At 43.3% G+C, this 24459-nt stretch overlaps 1 protein-coding gene across 2 annotated transcripts in view; it reads right to left on the bottom strand.

The window, feature by feature from the left end:
- ltn1 (listerin E3 ubiquitin protein ligase 1) overlaps positions 1-24459 on the bottom strand; it is a 77542-nt gene that overhangs the window by 12990 nt on the left and 40093 nt on the right. The window contains exons 23-29 of one of the 2 annotated variants that reach the window (XM_046317286.1): positions 22936-23063; positions 19130-19265; positions 16386-16530; positions 15301-15514; positions 14134-14371; positions 12474-12551; positions 1761-1947 (exon numbers count right to left, since the gene is read on the bottom strand). In XM_046317286.1, coding sequence (XP_046173242.1) covers positions 1761-1947; positions 12474-12551; positions 14134-14371; positions 15301-15514; positions 16386-16530; positions 19130-19265; positions 22936-23063 — 1126 coding nt within the window. The remainder of the gene's footprint in view (positions 1-1760; positions 1948-12473; positions 12552-14133; positions 14372-15300; positions 15515-16385; positions 16531-19129; positions 19266-22935; positions 23064-24459) is intronic. The other variant, XM_046317285.1, reaches the window with a different exon arrangement.

The raw sequence follows: 24459 nt of genomic DNA, 5'->3' as shown, positions 1-24459 counted from the left end.
TGGAGGAGACAGACCAGATATACCCTGGTATTATGTAGTCATGAGGAGACAGACCACCAGATATACCCTGGTATTATGTAGTCATGATATACCCTGGTAGGAGACAGACCACCAGATATACCCTGGTATTATGTAGTCATGAGGAGACAGACCAGATATACCCTGGTATTATGTAGTCATGAGGAGACAGACCACCAGATATACCCTGGATTATGTAGTCATGAGGAGACAGACCAGATATTACCCTGGTATTATGTAGTCATGAGGAGACAGACCACCAGATATACCCTGGTATTATGTAGTCATGAGGAGACAGACCAGATATACCCTGGTATTATGTAGTCATGAGGAGACAGACCAGATATACCCTGGTATTATGTAGTCATGAGGAGACAGACCAGATATACCCTGGTATTATGTAGTCATGAGGAGACAGACCAGATATACCCTGGTATTATGTAGTCATGAGGAGACAGACCACCAGATATACCCTGGTATTATGTAGTCATGAGGAGACAGACCAGATATACCCTGGTATTATGTAGACAGACCACCAGATGAGGAGACAGACCAGATATACCCTGGTATTATGTAGTCATGAGGAGACAGACCACCAGATATACCCTGGTATTATGTAGTCATGGTATTATGTAGGAGACAGACCAGATATACCCTGGTATTATGTAGTCATGAGGAGACAGACCAGATATACCCTGGTATTATGTAGTCATGAGGAGACAGACCACCAGATATACCCTGGTATTATGTAGTCATGAGGAGACAGACCAGATATACCCTGGTATTATGTAGTCATGAGGAGACAGACCACCAGATATACCCTGGTATTATGGAGACATGAGGAGACAGACCAGATATACCCTGGTATTATGTAGTCATGAGGAGACAGACCAGATATACCCTGGTATTATGTAGTCATGAGGAGACAGACCACCAGATATACCCTGGTATTATGTAGTCATGAGGAGACAGACCAGATATACCCTGGTATTATGTAGTCATGAGGAGACAGACCAGATATACCCTGGTATTATGTAGTCATGAGGAGACAGACCAGATATACCCTGGTATTATGGAGACAGACCACCAGATATACCCTGGTATTATGTAGTCATGAGGAGACAGACCAGATATACCCTGGTATTATGTAGTCATGAGGAGACAGACCAGATATACCCTGGTATTATGTAGTCATGAGGAGACAGACCACCAGATATACCCTGGTATTATGTAGTCATGAGGAGACAGACAACCAGATATACCCTGGTATTATGTAGTCATGAGGAGACAGACCAGATATACCCTGGTATTATGTAGTCATGAGGAGACAGACCACCAGATATACCCTGGTATTATGTAGTCATGAGGAGTAACTTAAATGTCTGTTGTGTATTTCCATATGTGTTTAGATAAAGCCTAGAATAAAATGACCTATAATTAAATTGTAAAAGAACGACCTCCTACACAGCAAATGGTACTTGTGTATTGATTTATTTATCACTATTTATGCAGGGCGCACTGCACAGAACACCAGAATAATTATTACGTTTGTTTACGTGTCAATTCATCGCTAAGGGATGGGTTACCAACTCACTCACTCACTCAATCACTAACCTCACTCACTCACTAACCTCACTCACTCACTAACCTCACTCACTCACTAACCTCACTCACTCACTAACCTCACCTCACCTCACTAACCTCACCTCACCTCACCTCACTCACTCCAGCTGTCAACTTACGTGGGAGGGAGAAGCCTTGAAGAAGGACAGCAGTAGTTTCCAGGCCAACAGGTAGGCCAGGATACAGGAGTATTCCACAGAGAGAGGTTGAACCACTGCAAACTCCCCGACACACACTCCAACCATGATGCTCTCACACAACTCCTCACACGTAGACAGGAGGGTCATCAGAGCTGCCGGGGGAGACCTACACACACACACACACACACAGAAAGCACAGAGTTAAATATACACACACAAACACACAGAAAGCACAGAGTTAAATATACACACACAAACACACATCGTTAGAAAACACAGACACAAAGATATTTTAGCAAATAACTTCCAACTCAGGTCTGTTCTTCGGTCAGAGGCAAAGCCTGGTATTATGACACCAGATATACCCTATACCAGATATATTTAGGGAAACAACCCTTACGAGGGAGTTATCACACAATAATTCCCGGGTTTAAGCCTAGCATTTAGTAATACCAGTACCAAACTAAATGTTTATATTAACCCCCGCTGTACCAAACTAAATGCTGGGTTTATATTAACCCCCGCTGTACCAAACTAAATGCTTATATTAACCCCCGCTGTACCAAACTAAATGCTAGGTTTATATTAACCCCCGCTGTACCAAACTAAATGCTGTGTTTATATTAACCCCCGCTGTACCAAACTAAATGCTTATATTAACCCCCGCTGTACCAAACTAAATGCTGGGTTTATATTAACCCCCGCTGTACCAAACTAAATGCTTATATTAACCCCCGCTGTACCAAACTAAATGCTGGGTTTATATTAACCCCCGCTGTACCAAACTAAATGCTGTGTTTATATTAACCCCCGCTGTACCAAACTAAATGCTTATATTAACCCCCGCTGTACCAAACTAAATGCTTATATTAACCCCCGCTGTACCAAACTAAATGCTTATATTAACCCCCGCTGTACCAAACTAAATGTTTATATTAACCCCCGCTGTACCAAACTAAATGTTTATATTAACCCCCGCTGTACCAAACTAAATGTTGTGTTTATATTAACCCCCGCTGTACCAAACTAGATGCTGTGTTTATATTAACCCCCGCTGTACCAAACTAAATGCTGGGTTTATATTAACCCCCGCTGTACCAAACTAAATGCTGGGTTTATATTAACCCCCGCTGTACCAAACTAAATGCTGGGTTTATATTAACCCCCGCTGTACCAAACTAAATGCCAGGTTTATATTAACCCCCGCTGTACCAAACTAAATGCTGTGTTTATATTAACCCCCGCTGTACCAAACTAAATGCTGGGTTTATATTAACCCCCACTGTACCAAACTAAATGCTGGGTTTATATTAACCCCCGCTGTACCAAACTAAATGCTTATATTAACCCCCGCTGTACCAAACTAAATGCTGGGTTTATATTAACCCCGCTGTACCAAACTAAATGCTTATATTAACCCCCGCTGTACCAAACTAAATGCTTATATTAACCCCCTCTGTACCAAACTAAATGCTTATATTAACCCCCACTGTACCAAACTAAATGCTGGGTTTATATTAACCCCCGCTGTACCAAACTAAATGCTTATATTAACCCCCGCTGTACCAAACTAAATGCTGGGTTTATATTAACTCCCGCTGTACCAAACTAAATTCTGGGTTTATATTAACCCCGCTGTACCAAACTAAATGCTGGGTTTATATTAACCCCGCTGTACCAAACTAAATGCTTATATTAACCCCCGCTGTACCAAACTAAATGCTGGGTTTATATTAACCCCCGCTGTACCAAACTAAATGTTTATATTAACCCCCGCTGTACCAAACTAAATGCTTATATTAACCCCCGCTGTACCAAACTAAATGCTAGGTTTATATTAACCCCCGCTGTACCAAACTAAATGCTTATATTAACCCCCGCTGTACCAAACTAAATGCTGGGTTTATATTAACCCCCGCTGTACCAAACTAAATGCTGGGTTTATATTAACCCCCGCTGTACCAAACTAAATGCTTATATTAACCCCCGCTGTACCAAACTAAATGCTGGGTTTATATTAACCCCGCTGTACCAAACTAAATGCTGGGTTTATATTAACCCCCGCTGTACCAAACTAAATGCTTATATTAACCCCGCTGTACCAAACTAAATGCTTATATTAACCCCCGCTGTACCAAACTAAATGCTTATATTAACCCCCGCTGTACCAAACTAAATGCTGGGTTTATATTAACCCCCGCTGTACAAAACTAAATGCTTATATTAACCCCCGCTGTACCAAACTAAATGCTTATATTAACCCCCGCTGTACCAAACTAAATGCTGGGTTTATATTAACCCCCGCTGTACCAAACTAAATGCTTATATTAACCCCCGCTGTACCAAACTAAATGCTTATATTAACCCCCGCTGTACCAAACTAAATGCTGGGTTTATATTAACCCCCGCTGTACCAAACTAAATGCTGTGTTTATATTAACACCCGCTGTACCAAACTAAATGCTTATATTAACCCCCGCTGTACCAAACTAAATGCTAGGTTTATATTAACCCCCGCTGTACCAAACTAAATGCTGGGTTTATATTAACCCCCGCTGTACAAAACTAAATGCTTATATTAACCCCCGCTGTACCAAACTAAATGCTGGGTTTATATTAACCCCCGCTGTACAAAACTAAATGCTTATATTAAACCCCGCTGTACCAAACTAAATGCTGGGTTTATATTAACCCCGCTGTACCAAACTAAATGCTTATATTAACCCCCGCTGTACCAAACTAAATGCTTATATTAACCCCCGCTGTACCAAACTAAATGCTGGGTTTATATTAACCCCCGCTGTACCAAACTAAATTCTGGGTTTATATTAACCCCGCTGTACCAAACTAAATGCTTATATTAACACCCGCTGTACCAAACTAAATGCTGGGTTTATATTAACCCCGCTGTACCAAACTAAATGCTTATATTAACCCCCGCTGTACCAAACTAAATGCTAGGTTTATATTAACCCCCGCTGTACCAAACTAAATGCTTATATTAACCCCCGCTGTACCAAACTAAATGCTAGGTTTATATTAACCCCCGCTGTACCAAACTAAATGTTTATATTAACCCCCGCTGTACCAAACTAAATGCTAGGTTTATATTAACCCCCGCTGTACCAAACTAAATGTTTATATTAACCCCCGCTGTACAAAACTAAATGTTATATTAACCCCCGCTGTACCAAACTAAATGCTGGGTTTATATTAACCCCCGCTGTACCAAACTAAATGTTATATTAACCCCCGCTGTACCAAACTAAATGTTTATATTAACCCCCGCTGTACCAAACTAAATGCTTATATTAACCCCCGCTGTACCAAACTAAATGCTGGGTTTATATTAACCCCCGCTGTACCAAACTAAATGCTGGGTTTATATTAACCCCCGCTGTACCAAACTAAATGTTTATATTAACCCCCGCTGTACCAAACTAAATGTTTATATTAACCCCCGCTGTACCAAACTAAATGCTGGATTTATATTAACCCCCACTGTACCAAACTAAATGCTTATATTAACCCCCGCTGTACCAAACTAAATGCTGGGTTTATATTAACCCCCGCTGTACCAAACTAAATGCTTATATTAACCCCCGCTGTACCAAACTAAATGCTTATATTAACCCCCGCTGTACCAAACTAAATGCTGGGTTTATATTAACCCCCGCTGTACCAAACTAAATGCTTATATTAACCCCCGCTGTACCAAACTAAATGCTGGGTTTATATTAACCCCCGCTGTACCAAACCAAATGCTGTGTTTATATTAACCCCCGCTGTACCAAACTAAATGCTGGGTTTATATTAACCCCCGCTGTACAAAACTAAATGTTATATTAACCCCCGCTGTACAAAACTAAATGCAAGAAGCATGGGGGAATAATGTCAAGATTTTTTTTTCTGGGTGAGTTTATGAAAGTCTGGCTGGGACAGAGGATTGACATTTGAAATGGAGTCATGGCATTTTGCATTAATTATCATGACTAACTATCTAGCAACCAATCAGAACTCAAGATCCACACCCCGATACAGACACACACACCCCGATACAGATATACACACCCCGATACAGACACACACACCCCGATACAGACACACACACCCCGATACTGATATACACACCCCGATACAAATACACACACCGATACAGATACACACACCCCGATACTGATATACACACCCCGATACAGACACACACACCCCGATACAGATATACACACCCCGATACTGATATACACACCCACCGATACAGATATACACACCCACCAATACAGATATACACACCCAGATACAGATATACACACCCCGATACAGATATACACACCCCGATACAGATATACACACCCCGATACAGATACACACACCCCGATACAGACACACACACCCCGATACAGACACACACACCCCGATACAGATATACACACACACCCCGATACAGATATACACACACACCCCGATACAGATATACACACACACACCCCGATACAGATACACACACACACCCCGATACAGATACACACACACACCCCGATACAGATATACACACACACCCCGATACAGATATACACACCCCGATACAGATATACACACCCCGATACAGATACACACACCGATACAGATACACACCCCGATACAGATATACACACCCCGATACAGATATACACACCCCGATACAGATATACACACCCCGATACAGATATACACACCCCGATACAGATACACACACCCCGATACAGACATACACACACACACCCCGATACAGATATACACACACACCCCGATACAGATATACACACACACCCCGATACAGATATACACACACACCCCGATACAGATATACACACACACCCCGATACAGACACACACACCCCGATACAGATATACACACACACCCCGATACAGATATACACACCCCGATACAGATATACACACACACCCCGATACAGATACACACACCGATACAGATACACACCCCGATACAGATACACACCCCGATACAGATATACACACCCCGATACAGATATACACACCTATGGTCCTTCTGTAGCTCAGTTGGTAGAGCATGGCGCTTGTAACGCCAGGGTAGTGGGTTCGATTCCCGGGACCACCCATACGTAGAATGTATGCACACATGACTGTAAGTCGCTTTGGATAAAAGCGTCCGCTAAATGGCATATTTCTTTCTATTTCTTACCTACTTCAGAAAGTATTCACACCCCTCAACTTTTTCCACATTTTGTTGTGAAACAGAATTTAAAATGTAATGAATAACATTTAGATTTTTTCTTATTGTGTCACTGGCTAATAACACAATAAGAAGTTAACATGATTTTTGAATGAATACCTTATCCCTATACCCCACATATAAAATTACCTGCAGGTCCCTCAGTCAAGGAGCGAATTTTACACAGATTCGACCTAAGAACAGGTAGGTTTTCCAATGCCTTCGCACCTACTGGTAGATTTTTTATATATAAATGTTTTAATTAACCTTTAACCTTTAACTAGGCAAGTCAGAACTAAGTATTATTTACAATGCCTACCAGGGAACAGTGGGTTAACTGCCTTGTTCAGGGGAACAGTGGGTTAACTGCCTTGTTCAGGGGAACAGTGGGTTAACTGCCTTGTTCAGGGGAACAGTGGGTTAACTGCCTTGTTCAGGGGGGCAGAACGACAGATTTTCTTTTAACCTTGTCAGCTTGGGGATTCGATCCAGAAACCTTTCGGGTCACTGCCCCAACGCTCTAACCAGTAGGCTACTTCCCCCCCCCCAGTCTAACCAATAGGCTACTTCCCGCCCCTCCACTCTAACCACTAGGCTACCTGCCGCCCCTCCACTCTAACCACGCCCTGCTCCCTCTAACCACTCTAACCAACCACTAGGCTCCTCTCTAACCACTGACTACCTGCCCCCCTCCACTCTAACCACTCTAACCACTAGGCTAACCACTGGCTACCTGCCCCCCTCCTCTCTAACCACTCTAACCACTAGGCTACCTGCCGCCCCTCCACTCTAACCACTAGACTACCTGCCGCCCCTCCACTCTAACCACTAGGCTACCTGCCGCCCAGTAGGTGGTTCAAAATAAAAGAAGCAGAGATTGAATATCCCTTTGAGGATGGTGAAGTTATTAATTACATTTCGGATGGTGTGTCAATATGCCCAGTCACTACAAAGATACAGGCGTCCTTCCTAACTGTTGACAGCAGTAAAAGTTCAAGATAACTTAATAGATAATGACTAAAGCAAAATAGTACTTGAGTAAAACTCCACATATTTGGTTTTAAATATACTTAGGTATCAAAAGGAAATGTAATTGCTCAAATATACTTAAATATCAAGTATAAATTATTTATTAAATTATTTCAAATTCCTTACATTAAGTAAACCAGATGGCACCATTTTCTAGTTAATTGATTTACGGAGAGCCAGGTGCTAGCTATTGATCAGGACTCTCAGTTCCTTTACATGACATTCAATTAGACAGGAGTCATTGGACGAAAGCGTCTTCTATAAAGAGGGAGAACTAATTCTTATTTACAATGACAGCCTACCAGGGAACAGTGGGTTAACTGAACATTAACAAGCGCTGCTTGCGGTATAGTTTTGGAAGCATAAGGACTTTATCTTTCATGTCAGCAAGAAAATAAAAGTCCAAAACGCAAAAAGGTTAAATTACTACACACCGTTTATAAGGTTAGGATTCCCACACGGCCATAACTCCATGTCACAGCGCTTGTTTACAGAATACAGAGGTGGTCACCTGTGCTAATTAGCTATCTAGCGTGCTCCGAGAACAGCTGTGCGTAAGCTAACTGGGGCCACCCGAGTGGCACAGCGGTCGAAGGAACTGCATCTCCGTGCTAGAGGGCGTCACTACAGACCCCCTGGTTCGATTCCAGGCTGTATCACAACCGGGCCGTGATTGGGAGTCCCATAGGGCGGCACACAATTGGCCCAGCGTCGTCCGGGTTTGGCCGTCATTGTAAATAAGAATTCGTTCTTAACTGACTTGCCTAGTTACATGAAAGGTTAAATAAATAAAAAATGTAAAATAGTGTATCTATTATTTGAAGGATTCTTTCTGGCTGATGGAAACAGACAAGGGCATATCAGCGTATGTTTAGAAAAAAACATTTAGAAAGCGATGATTATTGACGTTTCAAAATGTTAGAAGACAGCATCGTAATTGTAGTTTACCCGGAGACGAACGCGGGTGACGTTTCAGCAACGGCTGAAACCGCGACATACGGAGAAGGGCTTTCGAGAGCTACCATCTAGTATTCTCCGAACAAATGTGTAATCCGATAAGAAGTAGAGGAAGCATAGTCTTCGTTAGATGGGAGGCACCCATGGGGCGGCAGCATAGCCTAGTGGTTAGAGCGTTGGACTAGTTAGTAACTGCAAGGTTGCAAGTTCAAACCCCGACAAGGTACAAATCTGTCGTTCTGCCCCTGAACAGGCAGTTAACCCACTGTTCCTAGGCCGTCATTGAAAATAAGAATTTGTTCTTAACTGACTTGCCTAGTTAAATAAAGGTAAAATAAAAAATATAGCTGTATGGATCGGTGCAAAACTGCTACAGTCAGTTTATATTTGAAGGACTCTTTCTCGCTGATGAGAGGGTTAGAAACCTTTATAAATGTTAAACCGTCGAGATTGTAGTTCATACGAGGTAGTCGTGTGAGAAGCTAAAACAGTGGAAAACTGTAGGGAGAAGGCAGAATACCACCTAGTTTGACAGTTAGCTAGGGGCAACATCATCCAACATCATTTACAAACCAAGCATGTATGTTTAATTAATGAGTCCGTCAGATCAGGGGAACTTCTTTTGATAACCGTGTAAATTGGACCATTTTCCTGTCCTGCTAATAAGCATAAGAGTACTTTTGGGTGTCAGAGAAAAAAATATGGTCTTCAAAAGTACAATATTTTTATTAGGAATGTAGTAGTAAAGTTTAAAATAAAAGTTGTTATAAAGTTAAAATTGTAAAAATAAAAAATAAAAATCAATAGTAATGTTCAATATCCCCCAAAAACTACTTAAGTAGTACTTTAAAAACAGTTTTACTTAAGTACTTTACACCACTGGTTGCCGGAGAGGAAGGAAACTGCTCAGCGATTTCACCATGAAGCCAACGGTGACCATTAAAACAGCTACAGAGTTTAATGGCTGTGACAGGAGAAAACTGAGTATGGATCAACAACATTGTAGTTACTCCACAATTACTAACCTAAATGACAGAATGAAAAGAAGGAAGCCTGTACAGAATAAATATATTCCAAAACCTCCTGTTTGCATCAAGGCGCTAAAGTAATACTGCAAAAAAAACGTGGTAAAGCAATTCACTTTCTGTCCTGAATACAAAGTGTTATATTTGGGGAAAATCCCAATACAAAAACATTACTGAGTACTCCTCTCTATATTTTCAAGCATAGTGGTGGCTGGCATATAGTTAATATAAATAATAATAATAATAATAATAAAGTTAAGGAACTGGGGAGGTTTTCAGGATAATAAAAATAAACAGAATGGGGCTAAATCAGCACAAAATCCTAGAAGAAAACCTGATTCAGTCTGCTTTCCACCAGACACTGGGAGACTAATTCACCTTTCAGCAGGACAATAACCTAAAACACCAAGGCCAAATATACACTGGAGTTGCTTACCAAGAAGACACTGAATGTTCCCGAGTTCCAGTTTGGACTGAAATCTACATGAAAATGGTTGCCTAGCAACGATCAACAACCAATTGTGACAGAGCTTGAAGAATTTTCTAAAGAATAAATGGGTAAAAGTTGCCCGATCCAGGTGTGGAAAAGCTCAGCCAGAAAGACTCACAGCTATTGCCTCAGTGGTGTGAATACTTATGTAAATTAGATATCTGTATTTAATTTTCAATAAATTCACACATTTAAAAAAATAAAAAGTTTTCAGTGTCAGTAAGGGGATTTTTTTTTATCCTTATCAATCTATACACAATTCCCAATAATAACAAAACCAAAACAAGTTTAGATATTTCAGCATTTAAATAAAATAAAAAAAACGGAAATACCTTACATCAGTATTCATATCCTTTGCTAAGAGACTGGATATTGAGCTCAGGTACATCCTGTTTCCATTGATCATCCTTGAGATGTTCCTACAACTTGATTGGAGTTCATCTGTGGTTAATTCAATTGATTGGACATGATTTGGAAAGGCACACACCGGTCTATATAAAGGTCCCACAGTTGACAGTGCATGTCAGAGCAAAAACCAATCCATGAGGTCGAAGGAACTGTCTGTAAAGCTCTGAGACAGGATTGTGTCGAGGCACAGATCTGGGGAAGGGTACCAAAACATTTCTGCAGCATTGAAGGTCCCCAAGAACACAGTGGCCTCCATTCTTAAATGGAATACATTTGGAACCACCAAGACTCTTCCTAGACCTGGCCGCCTGGTCAAACTGAGTAATCGGGGAGAAGGGCCTTGGTCCGGGAGGTGACCAGAACTCAATGGTCACTTCGACAGAGCTCCAGAATTCCTCTGTGGAGATGGGAGAACCTTCCAGAAGGACAACCATTTCAGCAGCACTCCCCCAATCAGGCCTTTGTGGTAGAGTGGCCAGACCGAAGCCACTCCTCAGTAAAAGGCACATGCCCCTGCTTGGAGTTTGCCAAAAGGCACCTAAAGGACTCTGGTTTGATGAAACCAAGATTGAACTCTTTGGCCTGAATGCGAAGCGTCACGTCTGGAGGAAACCTGGCACCATTCCTACGGTGAAGCATGGTGGTGGTGGCAGCATCATGCTGTGGGGATGTTTTTCAGTGGCAGGAACTGGGAAACTTGTCAGGATTGAGGGAAAGATGAACAGAGTATAGTGCAGAGATCCTTGATAAAAAAACCTGCTCCAGAGCACTCAGGATCTCAGACTGGGGCGAAGGTTCATCTAAAAACCTGTTTTTGCCATGTCATTATGGGGTATTGTGATGTCATTATGATGTCATTATGGGGTATTGTGATGTCATTATGGGGTATTGTGATGTCATTATGGTGTATTGTGATATCATTATGGGGTATTGTGATGTCATTATGGTGTATTGTGATATCATTATGGGGTAGTGTGATGTCATTATGAGATTTTGTGTAGATTGATGAAGGGGGGGATAAAAACGATTTAAGCAATTTTATAATAAGGTTGTAATGTAAAGAAATGTGGAAAAAGTCAAAGGGTCTGAATGCTTTCCGAGTGCCACTGTAGATAAGCTAGTCTATTAGCCATATTATGACCATTGCCCTAGCTAGTTTGAATAGCACTAGCCACGTTATGACTGATGGCTGGAGGCAGCAAACAAAGTACCCAGGCCTGCTGCCATTTTCAATCTGATAGCAATATTTCTGGGACCAAAAAAATAAATGTATTAGTGAATTATATTAATAATGCATTGAACTGCATCCATCTATTCTGACAACAATGCCTTACGTCATGGAAGGTTGAATCAAAAATAATCTATTAAAAAATATATCTATATTTTACACCTCTTTTAAAGATGGTTTTGTAGCATAACCTGGTAATTTGATATTTTGTGCTGATATTATGATCGTCTGTAAAAGTAGTTAAAAACGCTGTGATTTCCACTTTAACTAACAGATGGACATTCCATAGAGAAACACACCCACTCGGGGCTGTTACACTCACAGACACGGTTCCTCTCCATCGTCCTCTGGCTTGGTGTCGTCTCCCTCTCCATCACACTCTGGGAGAGTAGGCATTACCCTGGGACAGACAGACAGACGGGACAGGTCATGCTCCTTGACACTGAATCAACAAGTGAGCTCAGGAGGCTTGTCGTATGGGTAGGTATTCACGTACCATGCAACAGTTGTCAACAAGTTGGAACAAACATGTTCCGTGGCAGTGAACACACAGACAGACATTTGTAATACATTGATTTGATCTCTCTCGTACTTGTCTAGTATGTGGTAGACAGTGAGTTCTAATCTTACTTGTCTAGTATGTGGTAGACAGTGTATTATATATCCTACTTGTCTAGAATGTGGTAGACAGTGTATTATATATCCTACTTGTCTAGAATGTGGTAGACATTGTGTTATAAGAGCGTCTGCTAAATGACTTAAATGTAATGTAATGTAATGTTATACATCTTACTTGTCTAGTATGTGGTAGACATTGTGTTATATATCTTACTTGTCTAATATGTGGTAGACAGTGAGTTATATATCATACTTGTCTAGTATGTGGTAGACAGTATGTGGTAGACAGTGAGTTATATATCCTACTTGTCTAGTATGTGGTAGACAGTGAGTTATATATCATACTTGTCTAGTATGTGGTAGACAGTATGTTATATATTGTATGTGGTAGACAGTATGTGGTAGACAGTGTGTTCTAATCTTACTTGTCTAGTATGTGGTAGACAGTATGTGGTAGACAGTGTGTTCTAATCTTACTTGTCTAGTATGTGGTAGACAGTATGTGGTAGACAGTGTGTTCTAATCTTACTTGTCTAGTATGTGGTAGACAGTTAAATATATATCGTACTTGTCTAGTATGTGGTAGACAGTGTGTTCTAATCTTACTTGTCTAGTATGTGGTAGACAGTATGTGGTAGACAGTGTGTGGTAGACAGTGTGTTATATATCTTACTTGTCTAGTATGTGGTAGACAGTATGTGGTAGACAGTGTGTGGTAGACAGTGTGTGGTAGACAGTGTGTGGTAGACAGTGTGTGGTAGACAGTGTCTTCTAATCTTACTTGTCTAGTATGTGGTAGACAGTGAGTTATATATCCTACTTGTCTAGTATGTGGTAGACAGTATGTGGTAGACAGTGTGTTCTAATCTTACTTGTCTAGTATGTGGTAGACAGTGTGTTCTAATCTTACTTGTCTAGTATGTGGTAGACAGTGTGTGGTAGACAGTGAGTTATATATCCTACTTGTCTAGTATGTGGTAGACAGTATGTGGTCTAATCTTACTTGTCTAGTATGTGGTAGACAGTGTGTTCTAATCTTACTTGTCTAGTATGTGGTAGACAGTGTGTTCTAATCTTACTTGTCTAGTATGTGGTAGACAGTATGTGGTAGACAGTGTGTTCTAATCTTACTTGTCTAGTATGTGGTAGACAGTATGTAGTAGACAGTGAGATATATATCGTACTTGTCTAGTATGTGGTAGACAGTATGTGGTAAACAGTGCATTCTAATCTTACTTGTCTAGTATGTGGTAGACAGTGTGTGGTAGACATAGTGTTCTAATCTTACTTGTCTAGTATGTGGTAGACAGTGTGTTCTAATCTTACTTGTCTAGAATGTGGTAGACAGTGTGTTCTAATCTTACTTGTCTAGAATGTGGTAGACAGTGAGTTGCAGCGGTCTGGCTTTGAACAGCAGCAAAGGAGTTAGTGTGTTGAGTAGGGTCTGCAGTGCCTCAGGTAGGCTTGTCTTCTGGTCTGCCACGAACCGCGCTGGCAAGGAATTATGGGTAAGCTGCTGCAGCGGGACGTAGGTCAAAGCCATGCCCACAGACCGCAGGACAGCCAATGGGAACAGTGGATCGTCTGGCTCCTTGAAGGCATCTACGGAAGGGGAGAAAGGACAACAAGGGTTTAAAATTAGACAAGAAAACATACACAACCTCACCCCCCATACACACCCTGACCCCCCCTCACCACCTCATACACACCCTGACCCCCTCACCACCTAATACACACCCTGACCCCCTCACCACCTAATACACACCCTGACCCCCTCACCACCTAATACACACCCTGACCCCCTTCACCACCTCATACACACCCTGACCCCCATTACCACCTCATACACACCCTGACCCCCCCCTCACCACCTCATACACACCCTGACCCCCCTCACCACCACCTCATACACACCCCGACCCCCCTCACCAAATACACACCCTGACTCCCCCACTACCTCATACACATCCTGAACCCCCCACTACCTCATACACACCCTGACCCCCCCCCCTCACTACCTCATACACTCCCTGACCCCCCCCTCACCACCACATACACACCCTGACCCCCCCCTCACTACCTCATATACACCCCGACTCCCCTTCACTACCTCATACACACCCCGACCCCCCTCACCAAATACACACCCTGACCCCCCTCACTACCTCATACACACCCTGACCCCCCTCACCACCACCACATACACACCCTGACCCCCCCACTACCTCATACACATCCTGAACCCCCACTACCTCATACACACCCTGACCCCCCTCACCACCACCACATACACACCCTGACCCCCCCCCCCCCACTACCTCATACACACCCTGACCCCCCCCCCTACCTCATACACACCCTGACCCCCCTCACCAGCACATACACACCCTGACCCCCCTCACTACCACATACATACCCTGATCCCCTCACTACCACATACATACCCTGATCCCCTCACTACCACATACATACCCTGATCCCCCCCACCACAAACACAACCTGACCCCCCCCCCCCACACTCCCATCCCTACCAGTGATCTTGCCAGGCAGGGGCAGCATCAGGCTGTATATCCCCTCTATGAAGAAGTCGTTCCACTCTGCGGTCAGCTCTGAGGGCAGTAGGTCATCCACACCAGGCGGGGGCGCTGTGAAGAACTGGTTCAGCTGAACGATCAGCTCACAGGTCTCACACACCAACAACTGCACCCAGGGGTTCCACAGACACCCCACGTTATCGCTAGTCGTCTGGAGGGAGGGCGAGAGGGAGGGAGGGAGGGCGAGAGGGAGGGCGAGATGGAGGGCGAGAGGGAGGGCGAGAGGGAGGGCGAGAGGGAGGGAGGCGAGAGGGAGGGCGAGAGGGAGGGAGGCGAGAGGGAGGGAGGGGCTGTAAAATCAACCTCGGTGTGATGCTCACATCCACTATAAGGACATGATACTTGCCTACGGATCAGGAAGAGGAACTACCCCTCGTCCACCTGGTCCACCTAGCAATCTGAAGATGAATGTCCTGACTATGACTGGTCCACCTAGCTATCTGAAGATGAATGTCCTGACTATGACTGGTCCACCTAGCTATCTGGAGATGAATGTCCTGACTATGACTGGTCCACCTAGCTATCTGTAGATGAATGTACTGACTATGACTGGTCCACCTAGCTATCTGTAGATGAATGTACTGACTATGACTGGTCCACCTAGCTATCTGTAGATGAATGTACTGACTATGACTGGTCCACCTAGCTATCTGGAGATATCCTGACTATGACTGGTCCACCTAGCTATCTGTAGATGAATATCCTGACTATGACTGGTCCACCTAGCTATCTGTAGATGAATATCCTGACTATGACTGGTCCACCTAGCTATCTGAAGATGAATATCCTGACTATGACTGGTCCACCTAGCTATCTGTAGATGAATATCCTGACTATGACTGGTCCACCTAGCTATCTGTAGATGAATATCCTGACTATGACTGGTCCACCTAGCTATCTGGAGATGAATGTACTGACTAAGTCACTCTGGATACAAGAGTCTGATAAATGACGAGGATGGGTATATGAAGAGCCAGGACTATTTGCTTGTTATGGTCACATGGTCTGGGCAGCCATTTTACCTCTAGCCAGGCCAGCATGGAGCAGAGCAGGAAGTCCCACTGGCTGCCCCCGAGGATTGTGGGAAAATGAGTCACCAACCGGGACAGGAAACGCATCATCTCCACGCTGAGAGACAGCTGGGACGCGGTCGTCTTGGAAAGGTCACTGGAACACAGAGGGTAAAGGGTTTTAACAGACCACTGGAACCCAGAGGGTAAAGGGTTTTAACAGACCACTGGAACCCAGAGGGTAAAGGGTTTTAACAGACCACTGGAACCCAGAGGGTAAAGGGTTTTAACAGACCACTGGAACACAGAGGGTAAAGGGTTTTAACAGACCACTGGAACACAGAGGGTAAAGGGTTTTAACAGACCACTGGAACACAGAGGGTAAAGGGTTTTAACAGGCCACTGGAACAGAGGGTAAAGGGTTTTAACTGGAACACAGAGTAAAGGGTTTTAACTGGAACACAGAGAGTAAAGGGTTTTAACAGGCCACTGGAACACAGAGGGTAAAGGGTTTTAACTGGAACACAGAGAGTAAAGGGTTTTAACAGACCACTGGAACCCAGAGGGTAAAGGGTTTTAACAGACCACTGGAACACAGAGGGTAAAGGGTTTTAACAGGAACACAGAGGGTAAAGGGTTTTAACTGGAACACAGAGAGTAAAGGGTTTTAACAGGCCACTGGAACACAGAGGGTAAAGGGTTTTAACTGGAACACAGAGAGTAAAGGGTTTTAACAGGCCACTGGAACACAGAGGGTAAAGGGTTTTAACTGGAACACAGAGAGTAAAGGGTTTTAACAGGCCACTGGAACACAGAGGGTAAAGGGTTTTAACTGGAACACAGAGATTAAAGGGTTTTAACAGACCACTGGAACACAGAGGGTAAAGGGGTTTAACAGACCACTGGAACACAGAGGGTAAAGGGTTTTAACAGGCCACTGGAACACAGAGGGTAAAGGGTTTTAACTGGAACACAGAGAGTAAAGGGTTTTAACAGGCCACTGGAACACAGAGGGTAAAGGGTTTTAACTGGAACACAGAGAGTAAAGGGTTTTAACAGGCCACTGGAACACAGAGGGTAAAGGGTTTTAACTGGAACACAGAGAGTAAAGGGTTTTAACAGACCACTGGAACACAGAGGGTAAAGGGGTTTAACAGACCACTGGAACACAGAGGGTAAAGGGTTTTAACAGGAACACAGAGGGTAAAGGGGTTTAACAGACCACTGGAACACAGAGGGTAAAGGGTTACCACTGGAACACAGAGGGTAAAGGGTTTTAACAGACCACTGGAACACAGAGGGTAAAGGGGTTTAACAGACCACTGGAACACAGAGAGTAAAGGGTTTTAACAGGCCACTGGAACACAGAGGGTAAAGGGTTTTAACTGGAACACAGAGAGTAAAGGGTTTTAACAGACCACTGGAACACAGAGGGTAAAGGGTTTTAACAGACCACTGGAACACAGAGGGTAAAGGGTTTTAACAGACCACTGGAACACAGAGGGTAAAGGGTTTTAACAGGCCACTGGAACACAGAGGGTAAAGGGGTTTAACAGGCCACTGGAACACAGAGGGTAAAGGGGTTTTTTTAACAGGAACACAGAGGGTAAAGGGTTTTAACAGACCACTGGAACACAGAGGGTAAAGGGGTTTAACAGGCCACTGGAACACAGAGGGTAAAGGGGTTTAACAGACCACTGGAACACAGAGGGTAAAGGGGTTTAACAGGAATACAGAGGGTAAAGGGTTTTAACAGACCACTGGAACACAGAGGGTAAAGGGTTTTAACAGACCACTGGAACACAGAGGGTAAAGGGTTTTAACAGACCACTGGAACACAGAGGGTAAAGGGGTTTAACAGGAACACAGAGGGTAAAGGGTTTTAACAGACCACTGGAACACAGAGGGTAAAGGGTTTTAACAGACCACTGGAACACAGAGGGTAAAGGGTTTTAACAGGAACACAGAGGGTAAAGGGTTTTAACTGGAACACAGAGAGTAAAGGGTTTTAACAGGCCACTGGAACACAGAGGGTAAAGGGTTTTAACTGGAACACAGAGAGTAAAGGGTTTTAACAGACCACTGGAACACAGAGGGTAAAGGGTTTTAACAGACCACTGGAACACAGAGGGTAAAGGGTTTTAACAGACCACTGGAACACAGAGCCATTAAAGAGGTCACTCCATTTGAACATGGTGAACTTTCCATCACTAAATGGCTGCTGTGCATCTCATCAGAGAGAGAGAACTGGAGACAGAGAGGGAAGAGCACAACATGACAGAGAGTATGCAAAACAAACAGAGACCGACAGCTAGAGAGACGAGCCAGGCAGACAGATCCAGCCAGGCAGACAGATCCAGCCAGGCAGACAGATCCAGCCAGGCAGACAGATCCAGCCAGGCAGACAGAGACAGATAGTAATTTATTTATTGTTTATTCTTTCTATCTCGCTAAATTTGGTGCAATGAGATGTTGTACCCTGGTCCCTAACAAAAACATAAATACAACTTTTTTAAACTGACAGAGCGACAGACAAACAAGCAGAAAGACAGACCAAGCCAGACAGATTCAGCTAGCTAGCCAGCCAGACAGATTCAGCTAGCTAGCCAGCCAGACATATTCAGCTAGCTAGCCAGCCAGACATATTCTACTAGCCAGACAGATTCAGCTAGCCAGCCAGCCAGACAGATTCAGCTAGCTAGCCAGCTAGACAGAATCAGCTAGCCAGCCAGACAGACAGGTATGGTCCTTCCTACCTGCTGAATAGGAACCAGTCTTCTTTGCTGTTTCTCCATTCCATCATGGTGGCCAGTACAGCTATTAGCAGCTCCTCCTGCACTGGCGTGGAGGCCTTGAGACAGCACAACAGCACCGACACACACCCACAAACACCTAGGACCACAGAGATTACACACACCCTGACTTTGATATCCTGCTTGTGTATTCATTCCCATATCTACTAAAAGAAATAGAACAACATGTTTTGGTCATGAATGATAAAAAGCACACGGCTAACTAGCTGGCTACAGTAGATTCAGGCATTTCACAATGGCCTGTAATCACTAGTTATTACTGCTAAACAAAATGCCTTTTCAGGGAGGATTCTTGTTGTTTGGTTTATGGTTTCAACAGTCCCTGAGATTATATTTGGTTATCAATGCAAAATAGGCTATTTTGATGAATAGCCTATACACTTGAGTATACAAAACATTAAGAACACCTGCTCTTTCCATGAAATCCACACATGAAATCTACACATAAAATCAGTGTAGATAAAGTGGAGGGTAAAGGTTAAAGAATGATTTGAAGCCTTGAGACATGTGTCTGGGCAAGACAAAATATTTAAGTGCCTTTAAAGGGGTATGGTAGAAGATGTCGGGTGCACAGGTTTGTGTCAAGAACTGCAACGCTGCTGGGTTTTTCACACTCAATAGTTTCCCGTGTATATTGACACCACTGTGGGAAGCATTGGAGTCTACATGGGCCAGCATCCCTGTGGAATTCAAATACAATTTCTGTTAGCACTGAAATCCCTCCGAAACACTGCCCCCCGCGACAGAGGAAAGAACAATACTGCCCCCGGCGACAGAGGAAAGAACGATACTGCCCCCGGCGACAGAGGAAAGAACAATACTGCCCCCGGCGACGGAGGAAAGAACGATACTGCCCCCGGCGACAGAGGAAAGAACAATACTGCCCCCGGCGACAGAGGAAAGAACGATACTGCCCCCGGCGACGGAGGAAAGAACGATACTGCCCCCGGCGACGGAGGAAAGAACGATACTGCCCCCGGCGACAGAGGAAAGAACGATACTGCCCCCGGCGACGGAGGAAAGAACGATACTGCGCATCTCTATTTTCAGGTAGTACAAAAGTATGTGGAATGTCGATGCACGTTACAAGGAGCCGCTCCTTCTGTGATGAAAAACGACGTTGCAACACTCTGCAACTCTACCTCCGGTCTCCGTTAAGGTCAGGGGTGAAGGTCAGGGGTTAAGGGAAAATAGGATTTCTAATGGGACTCAACGGTTTGGTCCCCACAAGTAAAACACGCAAATGTTTGTTCTTACATGATCAGCCATGGAAATAAAAGTGCTGAAAACACTATTTAAAAAGAAAATGGAGAACAAACTATAGGAGAAAAAATACGGGAGTTTTGGCACAGGTACAGTAGATTAGCACTAGCTATAACTGCCTAGCAACAAAAAATATATATATATTTTTTGCAAAATAGATTCTAAGTATCTATATAATATAGCCAAAAAATAATATTGCAATATGTAACTGTATACCCCCCCCCCCCGACATCACTATATTTTATCCATATCATAGGCCGTTTAGTCAAGCACCACCGCGCGAACACGGCACAACTTCCTGAGCAAGAAGAACCCACTCCATTTCGATCTACAAGAAGAACCCACTCCATTTCGATCTACAAGAAGAACCCACTCCATTTCGATCTACAAATAGAACCCACTCCATTTCGATCTACAAAAGAACCCACTCCATTTCGATCTACAAAAAGAACCCACTCCATTTCGATCTACAAAAGAACCCACTCCATTTCGATCTACAAGAAGAACCCACTCCATTTCGATCTACAAAAGAACCCACTCCATTTCGATCTACAAGAAGAACCCACTCCATTTCGATCTACAAGAAGAACCCACTCCATTTCGATCTACAAGAAGAACCCACTCCATTTCGATCTACAAATAGAACCCACTCCATTTCGATCTACAAGAAGAACCCACTCCATTTCGATCTACAAGAAGAACCCACTCCATTTCGATCTACAAGAAGAACCCACTCCATTTCGATCTACAAATAGAACCCACTCCATTTCGATCTACAAATAGAACCCACTCCATTTCGATCTACAAGAACCCACTCCATTTCGATCTACAAGAAGAACCCACTCCATTTCGATCTACAAAAAGAACCCACTCCATTTCGATCTACAAAAAGAACCCACTCCTTTTCGATCTACAAATAGAACCCACTCCTTTTCGATCTACAAATAGAACCCACTCCATTTCGATCTACAAATAGAACCCACTCCATTTCGATCTACAAAAAGAACCCACTCCATTTCGATCTACAAGAAGAACCCACTCCATTTCGATCTACAAATAGAACCCACTCCATTTCGATCTACAAATAGAACCCACTCCATTTCGATCTACAAAAAGCAATTCTTCAATAGTGAACATAGGTCGGCAGGTAGACTAGTCGTTAGAGGCGAGCCAGCAACCGGAGGGTTGCCCGTTCGAATCCTGGGGCCGATGGGGAAAAAGAATCTGTCTAAGAAGTGAGCTGGCAACGAGACGGTCGCTGGTTTCAAGTAGTCAAACGTTTGGTATTCCCTTTTCCCAGCCACCAACGACATTAAGCTGGTGACTCTCCAGACGTTTAGTATTCCCTTTTCCCAGCCACCAACGACATTAAGCTGGTGACTCTCCAAACGTGTGGGATGCAATTTGCTGTTTGTTTTGGTTGTGTTTCAGATTATCTTGTTACCAATAGAAATTAATGGTAAATAAATGGATTGTCATTTTGGAGTCACTTTTATTGTAAATAAGAATAGAATGCGTGTCTGAACACTTCTACATTAATGTGGATGCTACCATGGTAACGGATAGTGTCGCCATTACATAGAGAACACAGGAATCATGATGCTATAGAGAACATGACCCATAGAGAACACAGGGATCATGATGCTATAGAGAACATGACCCATAGAGAACACAGGAATCACGATGCTATAGAGAACATGACCCATAGAGAACACAGGAATCACGATGCTATAGAGAACACAGGAATCATGATGCTATAGAGAACATGACCCATAGAGAACACAGGGATCATGATGCTATAGAGAACATGACCCATAGAGAACACAGGGATCATGATGCTATAGAGAACATGACCCATAGAGAACACAGGGATCATGATGCTATAGAGAACACAGGGATCATGATGCTATAGGGATCATGATGCTATAGAGAACATGACCCATAGAGAACACAGGGATCATGATGCTATAGAGAACATGACCCATAGAGAACACAGGGATCATGATGCTATAGAGAACATGACCCATAGAGAACACGAGGCTACAGTTTAATCAAACCATGGTCCTACGCCCTCCCAGGCCCACCCGTGGTCGCACCCCCTCTGCCCAGACATGTCAAATCCATAGATTAGGGTTTAATGACTTAATTTAAATTGACCGATTTCCTTATATGAACTGTAACTCAGTAAAAAAAAAGCTGAAATTGTTGCGTGTTGTGTTAATATGTTTGTTCAGTATAATAACCAAAATGTAGCCTACTACTGAATCAAATGAAATCAAGCTTTGTTGTCACATACACCAGACATGTGCAGTGAAATGTCTTCAACAGAGAGAGAAAGCATGCCAACCTACAGGCTTGAAACCAATGCATTTCAACTACACCATGTCAGGGCACAGTAGAAAGTATTTTCTGGCCAGCGAGAGAAAGAAAGTTAACAGACACTGGAGTGTCTGTGTGTGACAGAGTGTATCTATGCGTGTTCTTACTGTGGTCCTCTTGCCAGTTGAGTATGCCAGCGGTAGCCAGGGAAATGAGACGCTCTCTCTCCTCTGTGGTCAGATAGGGACACAGCACCTGTAGAGTACTGAGCCTGCTCTCTGACAGGGGGAACAGACTGACACACACACACACACACACACACAAACATTAGAACCATTCTTAGTGCTCTCCGCAAACCTGACTGTTTCCTTGAATGAAAGGAGAACAGGCCTGTTCCAAACCTAGTGTTCCCAAACCTAGTGTTCCCAAACCTAGTGTTCCCAAACCTAGTGTTCCCAAACCTAGTGTTCCCAAACCTAGTGTTCCATCACGTGTTTGAAAGAAAATGACTGACAGCTGGCATATCACATAGTTTATCAATTATGAAACCTAACATTGAATAAAGTAGACATATCTCATCTCACTCATCAGGGTTAAAGTGGTACTGATCTCTGACCTGTCAGGGTTAAAGTGGTACTGATCTCTGACCTGTCAGGGTTAAAGTGGTACTGATATCTGACCTGTCAGGGTTAAAGTAGTACTGATCTCTGACCTGTCAGGGTTAAAGTGGTACTGATATCTGATATCTGACCTGTCAGGGTTAAAGTGGTACTGATATCTGACGTGTCAGGGTTAAAGTGGTACTGATATCTGACCTGTCAGGGTTAAAGTGGTACTGATATCTGATATCTGACCTGTCAGGGTTAAAGTGGTACTGATATCTGACCTGTCAGGGTTAAAGTGGTACTGATATCTGACCTGTCAGGGTTAAAGTGGTACTGATATCTGACCTGTCAGGGTTAAAGTGGTACTGATATCTGACCTGTCAGGATTAAAGTGGTACTGATATCTGACCTGTCAGGGTTAAAGTGGTACTGATATCTGACCTGTCAGGGTTAAAGTAGTACTGATATCTGATATCTGACCTGTCAGGGTTAAAGTAGTACTGATATCTGACCTGTCAGGGTTAAAGTGGTACTGATATCTGATATCTGACCTGTCAGGGTTAAAGTGGTACTGATATCTGACCTGTCAGGGTTAAAGTGGTACTGATATCTGATATCTGACCTGTCAGGGTTAAAGTGGTACTGATATCTGACCTGTCAGGGTTAAAGTGGTACTGATATCTGATATCTGACCTGTCAGGGTTAAAGTAGTACTGATATCTGACCTGTCAGGGTTAAAGTGGTACTGATATCTGATATCTGACCTGTCAGGGTTAAAGTGGTACTGATATCTGACCTGTCAGGGTTAAAGTGGTACTGATATCTGACCTGTCAGGGTTAAAGTAGTACTGATATCTGACCTGTCAGGGTTAAAGTAGTACTGATATCTGACCTGCTAGGGTTAAAGTAGTACTGATATCTGACCTGCTAGGGTTAAAGTAGTACTGATATCTGACCTGTCAGGGTTAAAGTGGTACTGATATCTGACCTGCTAGGGTTAAAGTAGTACTGATATCTGACCTGTCAGGGTTAAAGTAGTACTGATATCTGATATCTGACCTGTCAGGGTTAAAGTAGTACTGATAT

This window comes from Oncorhynchus gorbuscha, linkage group LG20 (assembly GCF_021184085.1).
Source record: "Oncorhynchus gorbuscha isolate QuinsamMale2020 ecotype Even-year linkage group LG20, OgorEven_v1.0, whole genome shotgun sequence".
Taxonomy (NCBI): Eukaryota; Metazoa; Chordata; class Actinopteri; order Salmoniformes; family Salmonidae; genus Oncorhynchus; species Oncorhynchus gorbuscha.
This window is presented reverse-complemented; position numbering and strand designations above follow the sequence as displayed.